This window comes from Stegodyphus dumicola, chromosome 8 (genome assembly GCF_044657685.1).
Source record: "Stegodyphus dumicola isolate Sdum_Otavi_A_Nest chromosome 8, ASM4465768v1".
Classification (NCBI taxonomy): domain Eukaryota; kingdom Metazoa; phylum Arthropoda; class Arachnida; order Araneae; family Eresidae; genus Stegodyphus; species Stegodyphus dumicola.
In genome coordinates, this window is record NC_140775.1 from 107794508 (window position 1) to 107807918 (window position 13411).

At 31.1% G+C, this 13411-nt stretch overlaps 1 protein-coding gene across 1 annotated transcript in view; it reads right to left on the bottom strand.

The window, feature by feature from the left end:
• Positions 1 to 8855: 8855 nt before the first annotated feature.
• Positions 8856 to 13411, bottom strand: part of Cog3 (conserved oligomeric Golgi complex subunit 3) — a 103843-nt gene continuing 99287 nt past the window's right edge. Inside the window, exon 15 of the mRNA XM_085823012.1 lies at positions 8856 to 9518. Coding sequence (XP_085679138.1) covers positions 9480 to 9518 — 39 coding nt within the window. The 3' untranslated portion in view covers positions 8856 to 9479. The remainder of the gene's footprint in view (positions 9519 to 13411) is intronic.

Sequence of the window (13411 nt, forward strand, 5' to 3'; positions counted from 1 at the left end):
CTCTTAAACGTGTACTACTTTTGTATGGTCTGTAAACCCCATGGTGAGGCAGGTAGTACGAATCAGTTATGGATTCAGATGCCTCAGCTAGTTCCATATGTTTTAAATCTTTGTATTCTTCCATGAATTCAGAATACAATCGTTGTAAATTCGAGTCCCAACCCAATTGTTCCCAAACCTGATTAAATCTTTTCTCTGCTAAATATCTAGACTCGCTCAACAATTCAGCGTGCTTCATGAGCATGCATACGACGTACTGACCTTCCGAGGTTCGATAATGAGTTTCATTAAAATGTTTCTCGCAATATTTCTCTTCAGGACTAAGTGCTGAATTCGGAAAATTAATATTTTCTACCTCCCAAAATTTTGCAATGTTTCTTCAATTTTTTCATTTTGCGTAAGAAGACCACAGTATTGTGAGTCAAGTGGTGAATTATGCACAATACCACTAACTACGAATCCAAAAACCGTTTCCTGGAACAATAAGTCTTTTTGTCGCGCTGCGAACTTGACCCGATTTTAATAAGTCTCTGCACCCAGTAATAAATCAATTTCCTCAGGTGTGTTAAATCTGTAATCAGCTAAGGAAATATCCCTGGGGATGTCAATATTTTCAATAGGTATGGGGGTAAGGGGAGTCATTTCTATAATTTTGGGAACAATAAAAAAATCAAGTTTTCTAGAGAATGTTTTTTTCCTATTGGCAATTGAAGTCCTCAATTTATAATTTAAAGTAATATCAGTTCCATTTAATCCTGAAATCGGAGCGAAAACCTTTGTTTTTTTTAATCCCTAATTGTTTTGCAAAATGATCAGACACGCAGTTACTCTGTGAGCAGCTGTCAAGAAGAGCCTTTCCTTTGATGAATGTCCCCTTCGAAGTTTTCATCATAACAACCGCAGATGGCAAGATAACACTTTTATTCGTAGCTAATAAACAATTTGAAAGACTCGTCGCCTTCTCATTAGGCGCCGAAGAAATATCCTTCCCCCCCCCCCCAGCTATCTTCTGCAGATGTTTATTTGAAACAGAATCCGAATTCGATGACTCATCCTTAAGAAGCAATGTATGATGTTTTGAATGGCAAATATTGCGAAGCGATGTGCCTTTTTCCCAAACAGTTCAGACATAAGTTATTTCGTTTTACTAGCGTAAATCTTTCACCAAAATTCATATTAAGGAATTTACTACATTTAAAAAGGGAATGTGGTGAATTAGATGTAATGCAGTTTCTTTTCGAATTATTTGAATGAACAAGAAGGTTTTTTGGTTTTATTTCATTTGTTTGTTTTGATTTTATTGTGTTTTTTTGGATATTTTCCAAAGTTTGACTTCTTTTTTCTAAGAATGTCATCAAGTTATCGAAATTAGGAACATCTGAAGCGTTTACCGATAATTCGAATTGTTTTCTAGTTTCCTTGTCTATTTTGTCTAAAATGAAAGTAGTAATTAAAATATCAGAGAATTTGTTTCGTTCGAAACCCAAATTATTTAAAGCTCTAATGTTTTTATTCACAGGATCTACTAGACGCCTTAATTCTTTCGATGATTCATGAATAATTTTTTTCGAATTCTGAAATAGCTTTAATGTGAATATTAACAAGAATTCTCTTGTTTTCGAAACGATTTTCTAAAGCCCTAAATAATGATTCAAAAGTATCTTCCTGAGTTTGCAAAAATTTTGCTTCTCCCTTAAGAGCGGCATACAGATAATGTAGCTTTTGTGCATCTGTTAATTGAGTATTCGAGGTAACATAATTAATATTATTAAATTCAATTTTAAACATGCTCCATTCTTCATACTTTCCGCTAAATTGCGGACGTGGAATTTCAGGTAACTTTATTTTACAACTTCTCTTTGCGATATCAACCTTATTAATATTAGCAACATTATCAATTAACATTTGATCGAAACTTACCTCTAGATCGTCATTCTTGCTTCTAGATCTAATAATTCCTCTTCTAATTCAGAAGTATCATCCTTTTCACGCACAGCAATATAATATTCTGATCGAAGTGTGTCCAATGCAACAGACATCTTTTCCAAGGCCTTTAGCTTGGCATCTATTTTGATTTTAGTCCATATGCTGGTACTATCCGCTATGACAGTCTCTATTCTAGTTAGCTGGGCTTTTAGCGAGCCCTTCTTTCGATTTATAGCAACTATAGTGGCCATTTTATACTAATACGAATTTAGTTGACAAAAACAAAACAACTCCGCGAGCGGACCATTAATTTTGTTTGATATAAACTGCTATGAGTTACGAGAGATAATTGGCTCTGGTTCCAAAATAAAACTAAGTTAAGCCACACAAATATTTAATTATTTACATAATTTACAAGGTTACAAGTTAGGTGCTCCATTAGCACAGACAAAAAAAAACGAACGAACGCACCATAGGTTCGCTGCATACCACAAGCGTCTACGGCCAGCAGGTCACGATTCGGCGAGCATGCGCATTATGAGCCGCCGTCTGCCCCTGCTACTGGAATTACTCCAGACTGGCGACGTTTCTCGCCAATTTGGCATTGTGCTGGTCGATTTTAGTTAGGAAGTCATCCGACTGAAAGTGGAACTGTGAATTAGCATGTTTAATTTATAATAGTTATGAGTGACTCTTTGTCGTCCAAAAATCTGCCGATTCTAAACCAAATCGTATTTCGAATATTGCTATTGAAAAAAGAAAACCATTCGAAAGACAAAACGCACCTTTGTATCTGGTACAATTATGCATCATAAGCGAAAGATATTGAATTTGTATAAATAAAATAATATTTAATAAGATATAATATTAATAACGTGACATAAGGAGCAATGGCCAAAATCAGAAATATAATCAGATAAAAACGAAATAAATATGCTTTGCCTTAAAAGTTTGTGGAGAAAAACTTGGTGTTATAATAAATTAAAACATGGGATTGTAACTAGGGAATTTTTATTTCGAATGAATGTATAAATTAGTTTTTCAAGGTCTTTGCCACAAAAAATTACATCATGGTATCAAAATGCATAGCCTGTTTATTTCAGTTAACAATTTAATGTTAAAAATGACCTCACAAGATGCCGATTCAACTTCAAAATTGTAGTGTTACTCATAGAATCCTTATGAATGATAACAATATAATACATTTAATGCAAAACATACTTAATGCAATTTCATTATGGAACATTATTAATTTTCATGGATATCCATTACAAAGAGAAAACTGAGGAACTTATTATACAGTTAATGTAATAATATAAATTGGGGAAAACCTCACATTACACTTCAAACTTTTACATTTACCGATTTAGAAATTAAGAAATACTCATGTTCAGAGCTGCTGTAAAGCTGTTTAATGTACTGCCACGTAAAACAAAATTTTGTCACAACGTATTCCACCTATATGAAGTAACTGTTGTTATTGCTAATTAGCAATGGAACTTTCAGCAACAACAGAAAACTGCAGTAAAATTGGGCTGAATTTCTTTATTTGTTTAAAATCATTCTGAATAAATCTCACAATAATTTTATATGCACATATAGTTTATTTAACTGTATTTTCTGAATAAGAACAAAAAATTCTGTTTAAACTGATGTTAGCATATGAACTGTAATTTACAGTTTGTCATCTTATGGGTGATCCAAGAAAGTCTCGTAACTTACTGAAGATTGCTGTATCATTTTTCACATATGGCATTCATTTACATTAATAGAATATGCTGTGTATAAGAGTACGTAAGATTTAAAATTGGAGCCTACCAGAACTCGGTACCTCTCAGTTTTAAGTGAAGTCATAATTCCAGTTAGTGTTCATCCCTCTTGTATTCTTCTGTTATCGGGGCTGGATTCAGAAAAATGTATGTATGTAGTATGTATGGATATATGTGCTTGCGTATGAATGTATATATATATATGTACTTATGTATGTATATGTGTGTATGTATGTATATGCAGACACGCACATAGATACTCCAGTTCATACACGCATAAATTTATTAATCTGGTTCCGATAACAGAAGAATACCAATATATTTTTTTAATGCATAAATGAATGATGATATTTGTAAAAATTTTGTTATGAATGCTACATGTTACAGTAAAATTTGCATTTATAGTAGCTTGTATGCATGCATCAATTTCCTTTGAAAAACCAAAATATATGGCAAACACTTGAACAGCTGAAGATGTAAATCTCCATATCCAAACTGGATCCAGTCACAAAAAATAATTTTTAGAAGTACCCATCTAGTTAATAAAGTGCCCATGATGTCAAGATGGCGTTTATTATAGCAGAAACCAAAATTAAGATACAGTTTTAGCTGAACACAATGTTGTTGAAAATAGTTACCTCTTTTTTTTTACGTTCAGTAATCTATTTTGTTACTAATAATTTCTTCACTATTCATTTGGGTTTTATAATATTTTATTAATTTATTCTTCATTCCTTTTATCATTTAAATTTTATATTGCCTAAATCATGATTTCTTAGTGATTTACTTTCAATTTTTTGTTCTTTTATTTAATTTTTATATTTTAATTTATTATTTACCTATTTAGTATTAATTTAGAAACACTTATCTCTCTGCATTGCATTGTTTTTCTGTCACTTGAAGATATCTGATTGGCTTGATTTAGGTGAACAGCATTTTTGTGCTTTCCTTATTCAAATAATCCAATCTTACTTCTTAAAGGAATATAACTTTTAAAATTATCACATAATCTGCACACAATCATGTAAAAAAATTGTAATTAAAAAATAGGAATGAAACAAATCAGCTTATTGAAGCTACACAAATCTTTTTAAATTAGAGTGAAGGAAGCAAACTTTATCACTTTTCTTTTAAGAAAACCTTTCATTATATAAATGTCTATTACAATAATAGTAAAAAAAGAGGGGAAAAAAAAAAAAAAAAAAGCTAAAACTATGTGATCAACAAAATATAATTATTAATATTTTAAACATCATTGATGTGTAGATAATTAATAAGTGAGGACTATATTTAAAATGTATATAACATGTAGTACATAATGAGCTTTTATATTCAACCCATACCAATGTAGCTCTAGCACACTTAAGGATTTTTTTCCTCGTGTGATTTTACATTTTTATAAATGATGCACATACAATTACATATTCTATTTATAATTCTGATTTACATGTTTAAATGTGGGAAACAGTAAATAATTCAAAATGATTTTAAGAAATATGTAACTGTAATACACATTATTTTTCACTCATATGTGTGCAATTCATAACGATCAAATCTGATACAGCTTCCTGTGTATTATCACAAAGCTCTTGAGAAAACTTTTGTATCAGAAGATTTCTGTACTACTGTTACAATTATCTATGCTTTATCTCAAATACAAAACCATTCCCAATTGTTTACCTGTTAATAATATTTACTATTTTCAACAGGATTTGTTTCATTTTAAATTGCTTTTATACACATCAAAAGAGAAAACTCAAATTTTCCCACCCTCTCCAAATCACATATGTAAAGAGGTTTATGATGCTTGCAGAATATAACTCCTAAAATTAGATCATTATATAAATATTAAGCAATGTAAAGAATGCTATTAATTAGAGCAGGAAAATATGAAATAAAACGGATTAGAGAAGAAATTATGAATGAAGCCGCAGCTGAAAATAAATCTTTTTAATTAAGAAAGGAGAAAGGCAACTCTTGTGCTACTTTTCCTATAAAATAACACAATATTTTTATTTTATTTTTTTTTCAAAAATGAAATCCAAAGAAATCAAATTATGAGAAAGAAAAATTTATATTAATATCAGAAAAAATTGACAGATAGTTGATGACAAGACAAAAATTGTCCTGATGAGTTCCGAATTGGAGTTTCAATAAAGAAAGATTAATATTTATATTATTATTATCTTGTATATATTTTCCCTTTTTTCATTTTTAGTTTTTGAGTTTGTATTACTATGATCATTTTTTGTTTTGAATTGTTTAGATTTTATGTTTAACCCCTTTGCAAAGATGCAATTTTTAATATTGTTGAGGAATAGTCTTGCTCTGACTTCAGTTTACTTTTAACTTCAGATGTTTTAAGTTCATTCTTTTTCTATGATATACGCGAAATTTACCACCAATATACCACTTTGTGACTTCTGTGGAGATGAACAAAATCATCGCCAAAGTGGTACAACCCTCATATTGGTCGCAGATCATATTGCACATGCGCGCCCCGCTGTGATCCTGCTGTACCTAGACGCTTGTCTGCATACCTTCTTCAACAGCCAACTCAACTAAATTTGGCTCCTCTCACAAGAGGGCACTGATCCTAGAGGGCGCTGTATTAAACCGAACAAATAGATATCTCGTAATTTATATTTACATTGAAATAATGCAATTGTATGTTAGATGTAACTGTAGTTATACTCTTTTGCTTTCCAGAAACCTCAAGAAGCTTCTCGTGATTGATTAAAAAGCTTATAAAAGCTGGAGGAAAAAAGTCTCAGTTCAGCTATTTACTTATTTGCTGTTGTTGACTGTAGCGAATTTGTGGTGAGATTGGATTAGCTTTCTCTGCATTTGAATTGTGTTCTATTTAACGTTTTGGTAGTTTAAAATATAACTACTGTGTGATACTGTATGAATATTTGTGAGGAAAAATTTCAGCGTTTTGTTTTATTTCTTGTGATAAGAATAAATTTTATTAACTTTTCATTAGAATTAATCATTCAATCTATTATGAACTCGTACGCATGCAACAATATAGTTGCAATTGATGGGTTTGGATATACTTAGCTGATTACAATAGAAAAAGGTTAATTTACTATCAGAAAAGAGGAGAGAAAGACTCCATATGTTCGTTCAGAGAAAACAAGGAAAGTTTTTTCTAAAAGTTTTATGGTTATTACTGGATTCTTTTGCAACGGAAAAATTAAAATAAGGAAAGTAGAAAAAAATTGTCAAAATTAATTTTGATTACTACCAGAAATATGTTTTAACACCTATTTTTAAAGAAGGAATTCTGTTTATCCTAACATGTGTGGATAAGGTTCCAAGCCATACCTCTAAATCTAATGCTCTATTTTTTGAAAAAATGAGAACTGAAACTGAAATTGAAGCTATTCCTTTTAACTGCATCCCATGCAAGTCCCCTGATGTGTTCTATGGATTACTGTGCATTTGGACTTTTAAATCGAGTTCTTTATAAGCGGCATCCGAAAACATTAGATGGACTCTGGGAGATTGTGAAGAACGAGTAGAATAAAATCAACCCTGATGTTTCAAGAAAAGGACCTTTATCTTGGAAATCAAGATGTAATATGATAGTTTAACAAAAGGGCTATCATACTGAACATATTAGAAAATAAAATCCTAAGGTTTGTTTATATATAAATCTTTGCAAAACGTGTGAATACCCTCTGTACGCATAGCTTATTAAATACAAGCATCTAAATATAGTATAGAAATTGAGTATTATAATGACAGAAACAGGTACACACACAGATGTGTATCACAAAATACATAGATGTATTATGTGACAAAACACAAAACAAATTTGATGAGTATCAAGTAAAACTAGTGCCCATCTTGCTGTGTTAAACAATTATGATGTAATAGTTGTACATTCATTCAGATGTGACAAATGAAAAGGAAAAGGATATTTCTGTGGCCTGAGCACAGTTTAAACAAATGGAAACTTTTGACTTGTCTTAACTTTACATTTCTCATTATATTTTCTTTCCGTATCTAAAGAACTTTCTCTGATATTTCAAGCAGAGATCATGCAGGGTAGGGTTAAGCACGACAGAGGTTCATATTATTAGGGCAATCTCAGAGCTGATTGACTTGGAGTCTAAACCAGACACATATAAATACGAGTTTTCCCAGGTCAACTACTATAAGTGGGAAGTTTAGGAGAATTCAGCTTACAATATTATCATCAAATATTTAATTCAGACAAGAAGAAAATAATTTCACATGTAATAAAGTACCTTAAGAAAAGTTTTCTACAATGGGATGTGAGTGTTGTAAAGGAAAGTGCTTTTTTTGGCTATTTCATGTGGCCTCGTGACAATTTGGAAATTTACGAAAAAGACGAAATTGACACTTTGAAGGAAAGCTGACATTTCAAAACCAGTTTCAAAGAGCAAAACTTGATATCTTTATATGATGAATGGTATGAGTTTAAGTTTTAGCACAGGCTGCAGCAATACACAAATGGCTTTCTAAAGCAGATTCACACAAAGAGAGATTTCTTCTTCTCAGCTAGTTTCATCAATAGTCGTAATTTTGCCATCTTCCACAGCTTCTTATGAAAGAGTAGTTTAGCCAAATTAATCTCATTAAGACTGATCTCAGAACATGTGCAGGCAACATGATGTACATTGAAGATGATTATATTCAATGGACCTTCACTTTTCCGCAACTTGGTTTTTTGGAAGTAAACATCAAGACACATTAGCAGGGCAATTGAAGAGTGTCTGAAGCATAAGTTGGATAAAGACAATGCAGCTGAGAGACTGTGTAAATATTAATAGCACTGCAATGACTAGTACGGGTAAGTTTTTATCATTTGTGGAGGTGGGGGAAATTGGAAGTGCCAATCAGAACTTTTTTCACTACTATATTTTTAAAATTATTTTGAGTCCTGCATGTACACATAATTATTTAGAAATGTCAGTAAAATATTTTCAGACATATATGTATGGTTTGATCGGTTAAAGTGTTAAGGAGATGATTTGGATACTTGTGTTAAGGAGATGATTGGATACAGTGCTATTTTTATTGCATTCATAAAATAGTGCATTTTCTTATACATTTTAATAGTAGATGAAAGTTTTCAGTGTAATGAACACAGTTTCTAAAAGTATGAGTTAAATAAAAATCACAAAAAACACAAAGCACGTATATTATATACAAAATTTATACAAATTATATAGAGATTAGATATAAATTCCCTCAAGAAAATATACTTTCATATCATGTGCAAGAGAGTCATAATGACATAAAAATCTTAATTTTATCATTAACATGAAAAATGAAAATTTGCTATTAAATAAATAATTTTATGAAATAACATTGATATGACAAATTAAGTCTTAAATGACATTTGTAGATCTAATTATCAGAGAATTAAAAATCAGGTAATATATTTACACAAGTTTAGTAAACAATCATCTATAAATTTCAACAGGCTTCAGATATCATATAGTGCAGTGATTCCCAAAGTAGGACACAAAATAGTTTTTTAAGCGTTATGAAAAATTCTAAAATAATCTTTTCATTATATAATTATCAGTTAACAGTTACATATGTTAATTATTATTAATTAATACCTTGTTCTTTTTTCTATTAATTTTTATTTACCGTATCTAACTACATGTATGCAGTTAAGACAGCTGAAATTTGAGAAGCACTGACATAGTGTAAACAACAATCTTAGCAAAGATATTCCCATTTGTTATATTAAACAAAATACATGAAGTAAGCTTTAAATTGTCAGGAGTTTTCTTTTGTTCAGCATTTTGAAGCACTGGGTGACAGTAAAATGCTCAGCTGTGAAATAAAATAAAATGTTAAAATTAAAAAGAAGAAAAACTATGGTACTTAACATATTATCCTGTCAACTTGCCAAGTAGTGCAATTTAGCACCAATTATGAATGACTACTTCCTTTAAAATTCCATAGTAATATTGGCAATTGGTGACCATTGTTCAAATTTCAGCCAATGGTTGGCAGGATAATATGTAGGTATCAAAACTATAATCAAAATTACATCTTTATAACAGAGCACAAATAATTCAATTGTAATTTAAAATAACTACTAAAACTTATCTGTTTATTACTTGATAAAACTTTACAGTTATGCTTCAACATAATTTCTCTCTTATTATAAAGCTGAATAGGTTCACAGCAAATTTTTACTCAGAATCTTCATTAATTACAAAACCCCTACAGTTCTTGCATAATTACTTATAATTACATCCATTCAGATAATTATACAAAAAGTCTGAGATATCACACTTTCTTGTAAGATTCCTTCTCAAAACATAAAATGTTTCTCTCTAACAGAAAAATTTTTAATTTATCACAAATGCTTAGACAGAAAAAAAAAATTAACACTAGATCAGGATCTTCTTGAAAAAAGATTTGTTTTTAAGCATATGGTGATTCTTTCTTTCTTTTCTTTTTTTCTTTTTCTCTAAGGTATATTACAACTAAGAAATATATGAAAGCAAAATATGCATTCTGTTCAACAACAAAATAACAATTTACCAATTTGATGGCTCATTATTAACATATTTTACACAATTTTCTATCAAGCTATTAACAAGAACAGCTCATCTGTTATAAATGATAATACTGATTATTATAATTAACTATAATAATTATAATAAGCTATTTCTGCCTTATATACTATTTGTATCAAAGAATTAATCCAAATTTCTTTCAATTTATTCTATTATTGCTCATTAAAACACATTATTGTTATACTTAAACTAATTTTTTATTTGACAACAACACACACTGTTGAAGAAACAGCAAATAAATGGATTTGATGTTATTTTCACCTGCAGATGCAGTGAATTCTTCTTAATTCCTTAACCAAAGAACTTTTTAATTCATAATTTTATCCCTTTCAAGCAATCAAATTATTTTCTCTTACTATTAACTTTACAGAAATTGATGATCCTTCTGTTGCACATATGTTTTTAAGTATCCATTTAAAAAGATCAATGTTGGTATTGTTGTTATTGCTAACCCATGCCAAAATTATGAATGGCTTATGATCATGTCAGATGAGGGCCCATGCTCAATCATTTGTCATTGGCCAAATGCCCTCAGCTTTAGTAGTGACTTTTTTTTTTTTTTTTTTTGCTGCATTCAGTTTTGACTTAATGTCCAAACTTCAGTCAGATTTGATTAAAATGTCTGAGAGTTCCTTACCACAAACCACACAAATTTTACATAGATTTTCAGAGTTTCGTTTTTCAAATATATCAAAGACATTCATATTTCAAAAACAATTTTAACCAAGCTCAACAGAAAAGTACCCAATTTTTCACAATTCCACACCAAACATGTATTATTATTATAAATTATTATTTTAAAATAAACATGGTTCAATAGCTTTAACTGAAAAATGTTATATGAAAATAACATGATGATTTTAAAATACAATTTGCTTAAAACATCGAATTTATTTTAAAACTTGTTCTCTAGATTACTCGCCCTCTGGATTTTAAAATGCAATTTGCTTAAATAAATTTTTTTAAATGAAAAGTCACATATATATAACTAGACTACTACATTAAAATTTAAAAAAAAAATATTTTCAATAGCAGATTGTGAACAGTTACAGCCAAGTCCATTAATCTAACATATCTCTTGCCTTCCAGTAACACTCGGTGAGAAATGCCTTGCGCAGAGCAGGACAGTGGACAGTGGAGAAGACGTGCGGTGTCCATGACCTCTCCAGAGCTGCACAGAGTGCATATCGGAGAAGAAACAATTTTGAATCTATGGAGATGATATCGTAGGCAGTCATGTCTGGTGGCAAGGCTTAATTCAGCGACCGCTCTACACCTTGGACCATTACACAAATTCGGGATTGCATTCTTCAAAGACTTATTAAAATATGATGATAAAGATCTTCCTGAGCACGAAATTTGAAAGATCTTTTAATAAGATCACTAACAATATGGAAAGGCATAGGACGAGAAACATTCTGCATGATTAAAGCACTCTTTTTTGCCAGGAAGTCGGCTTTCTCGTTACCTGGAACCCCACAGTGGGCAAGAATCCAATGGAGGACTATAGTTTTCTCAAATGATGCCAGGTTTTTTAGATAATGTTGAAAATCCAATATGTCCTGTGATATGGGATTTTTATCTGAAATGATAGCCAACAGAGCAGCTCGGGAATCAGTGAAGATAATAGCTCTTGTGAAATTTTCCAAGTGGCATGGTAGCTGGTATGCAGCTGTGCGAATTGCAGCAATTTCACCATCAAATGCAGAACCTTGGCCCACAGGGATGTAGAAAGAGAAAATTCCAGAGAAAACTACTGCACCTGCATTAGGGCCATCAGACAGGAGGGATTCTTCAGCAAAGATCCAAAGCCACTCTGTTCAGGGTAAAAAATGTTTAATATTTTGAGAGCTAGGGCTTTCAAAATAGAGGGATCCGTATTACTTTTGGTTACTTTTTGACCCATGTCAAGATTAATCCATAAAGATTTCAAATGCATTGGATTTTGTAGTGGAACAAGTAATTCTAGTTCATTCATTAAACCAAGTGAATTTTTTAACTGAAAAACTCCCTGTAGAAAGCCCATCTGGGTCTTTTCATTTCTAGTCAGATGTTGATTGACTTCATTCCAAAGTGAAAGACATCCAGGAACTCTTCATTCCAAAGTGAAATGATCTTTTCCTAGAGAATTAAGGCCTTCTCTTGAGTTACAGTTCTTAAGGGTTTATCACCAGTTAACATAAGAATGGTGTTTATTGGGGTGGTCTTTATGGCACCAGGCACAATATGTAAGCAGTGAATTTGGATTTTTCTAGAGTACATTTTCCCCAGCCACAACAAGTGGTTCACAGCTGTAAGTCAGAAGGGGGAGGATAAACGAATGATAAGTTTGGAGCAGAGTTTGTCCAGTGCAACGCCACCTTGCCCTAGCAAGGCATTTAAGGACACTAAGCACGGTTGGACAATTAAGTCTTTGTAGCACGGTTGGGCAATTAAAAAAATAATAATAGCCTATTTATATTAAATACATTATTATTATTTGAAGTTACTTTAAAAAGAGAAAGCTACATTGAGACAATAAATGAGTGGCTTTGAACTTGAATCAATTTTCTTTGCACTTTCCTAGCACAAGTCTTATTATACTCAAGTCCAAAATTATCTTTACATGCATGAAATCACAGATTTCCCAGAAACTCTGAACTTTAACCCTCAAACATAGAGGAGGGGTCTATATGACCGTGTCAATATTTTAGAACTGTGAAACTGCTTATAAGTTATATAGTTATTCTTCTCCATTTCAGTACTTTCAAGTTGACATAAAATATAACTATTCCTAAATTTTTATTAAACTCAATCCATTAGTTTTTTTCCTAAATAATTTTTTAAATTGGGCTGTGGTCATATAGACCTCACCTCTGCATTTATGTTACTTTTTTCTGGCATGAAGGGGAGATGGCTTTATTACTACTTGAGTGTTGAATTTGTACAAGAACTTAACTCTAGAGGTTTGACATATGTCGGTACTATGGAAAAAAAAAAAAAAAAAAAAAAAAAAAAAAAAAAGAGTGAAATAACAGGTGAATTTTTTTCAAATAAAATAAAAAGTAAAGGATCTTCTCTTTATGCATTCACAGACAAAATGACACTCGTTTCATATGTGCCTCAAAAATTAAAAAGTGCTATTCTCCTTTCTTCAAT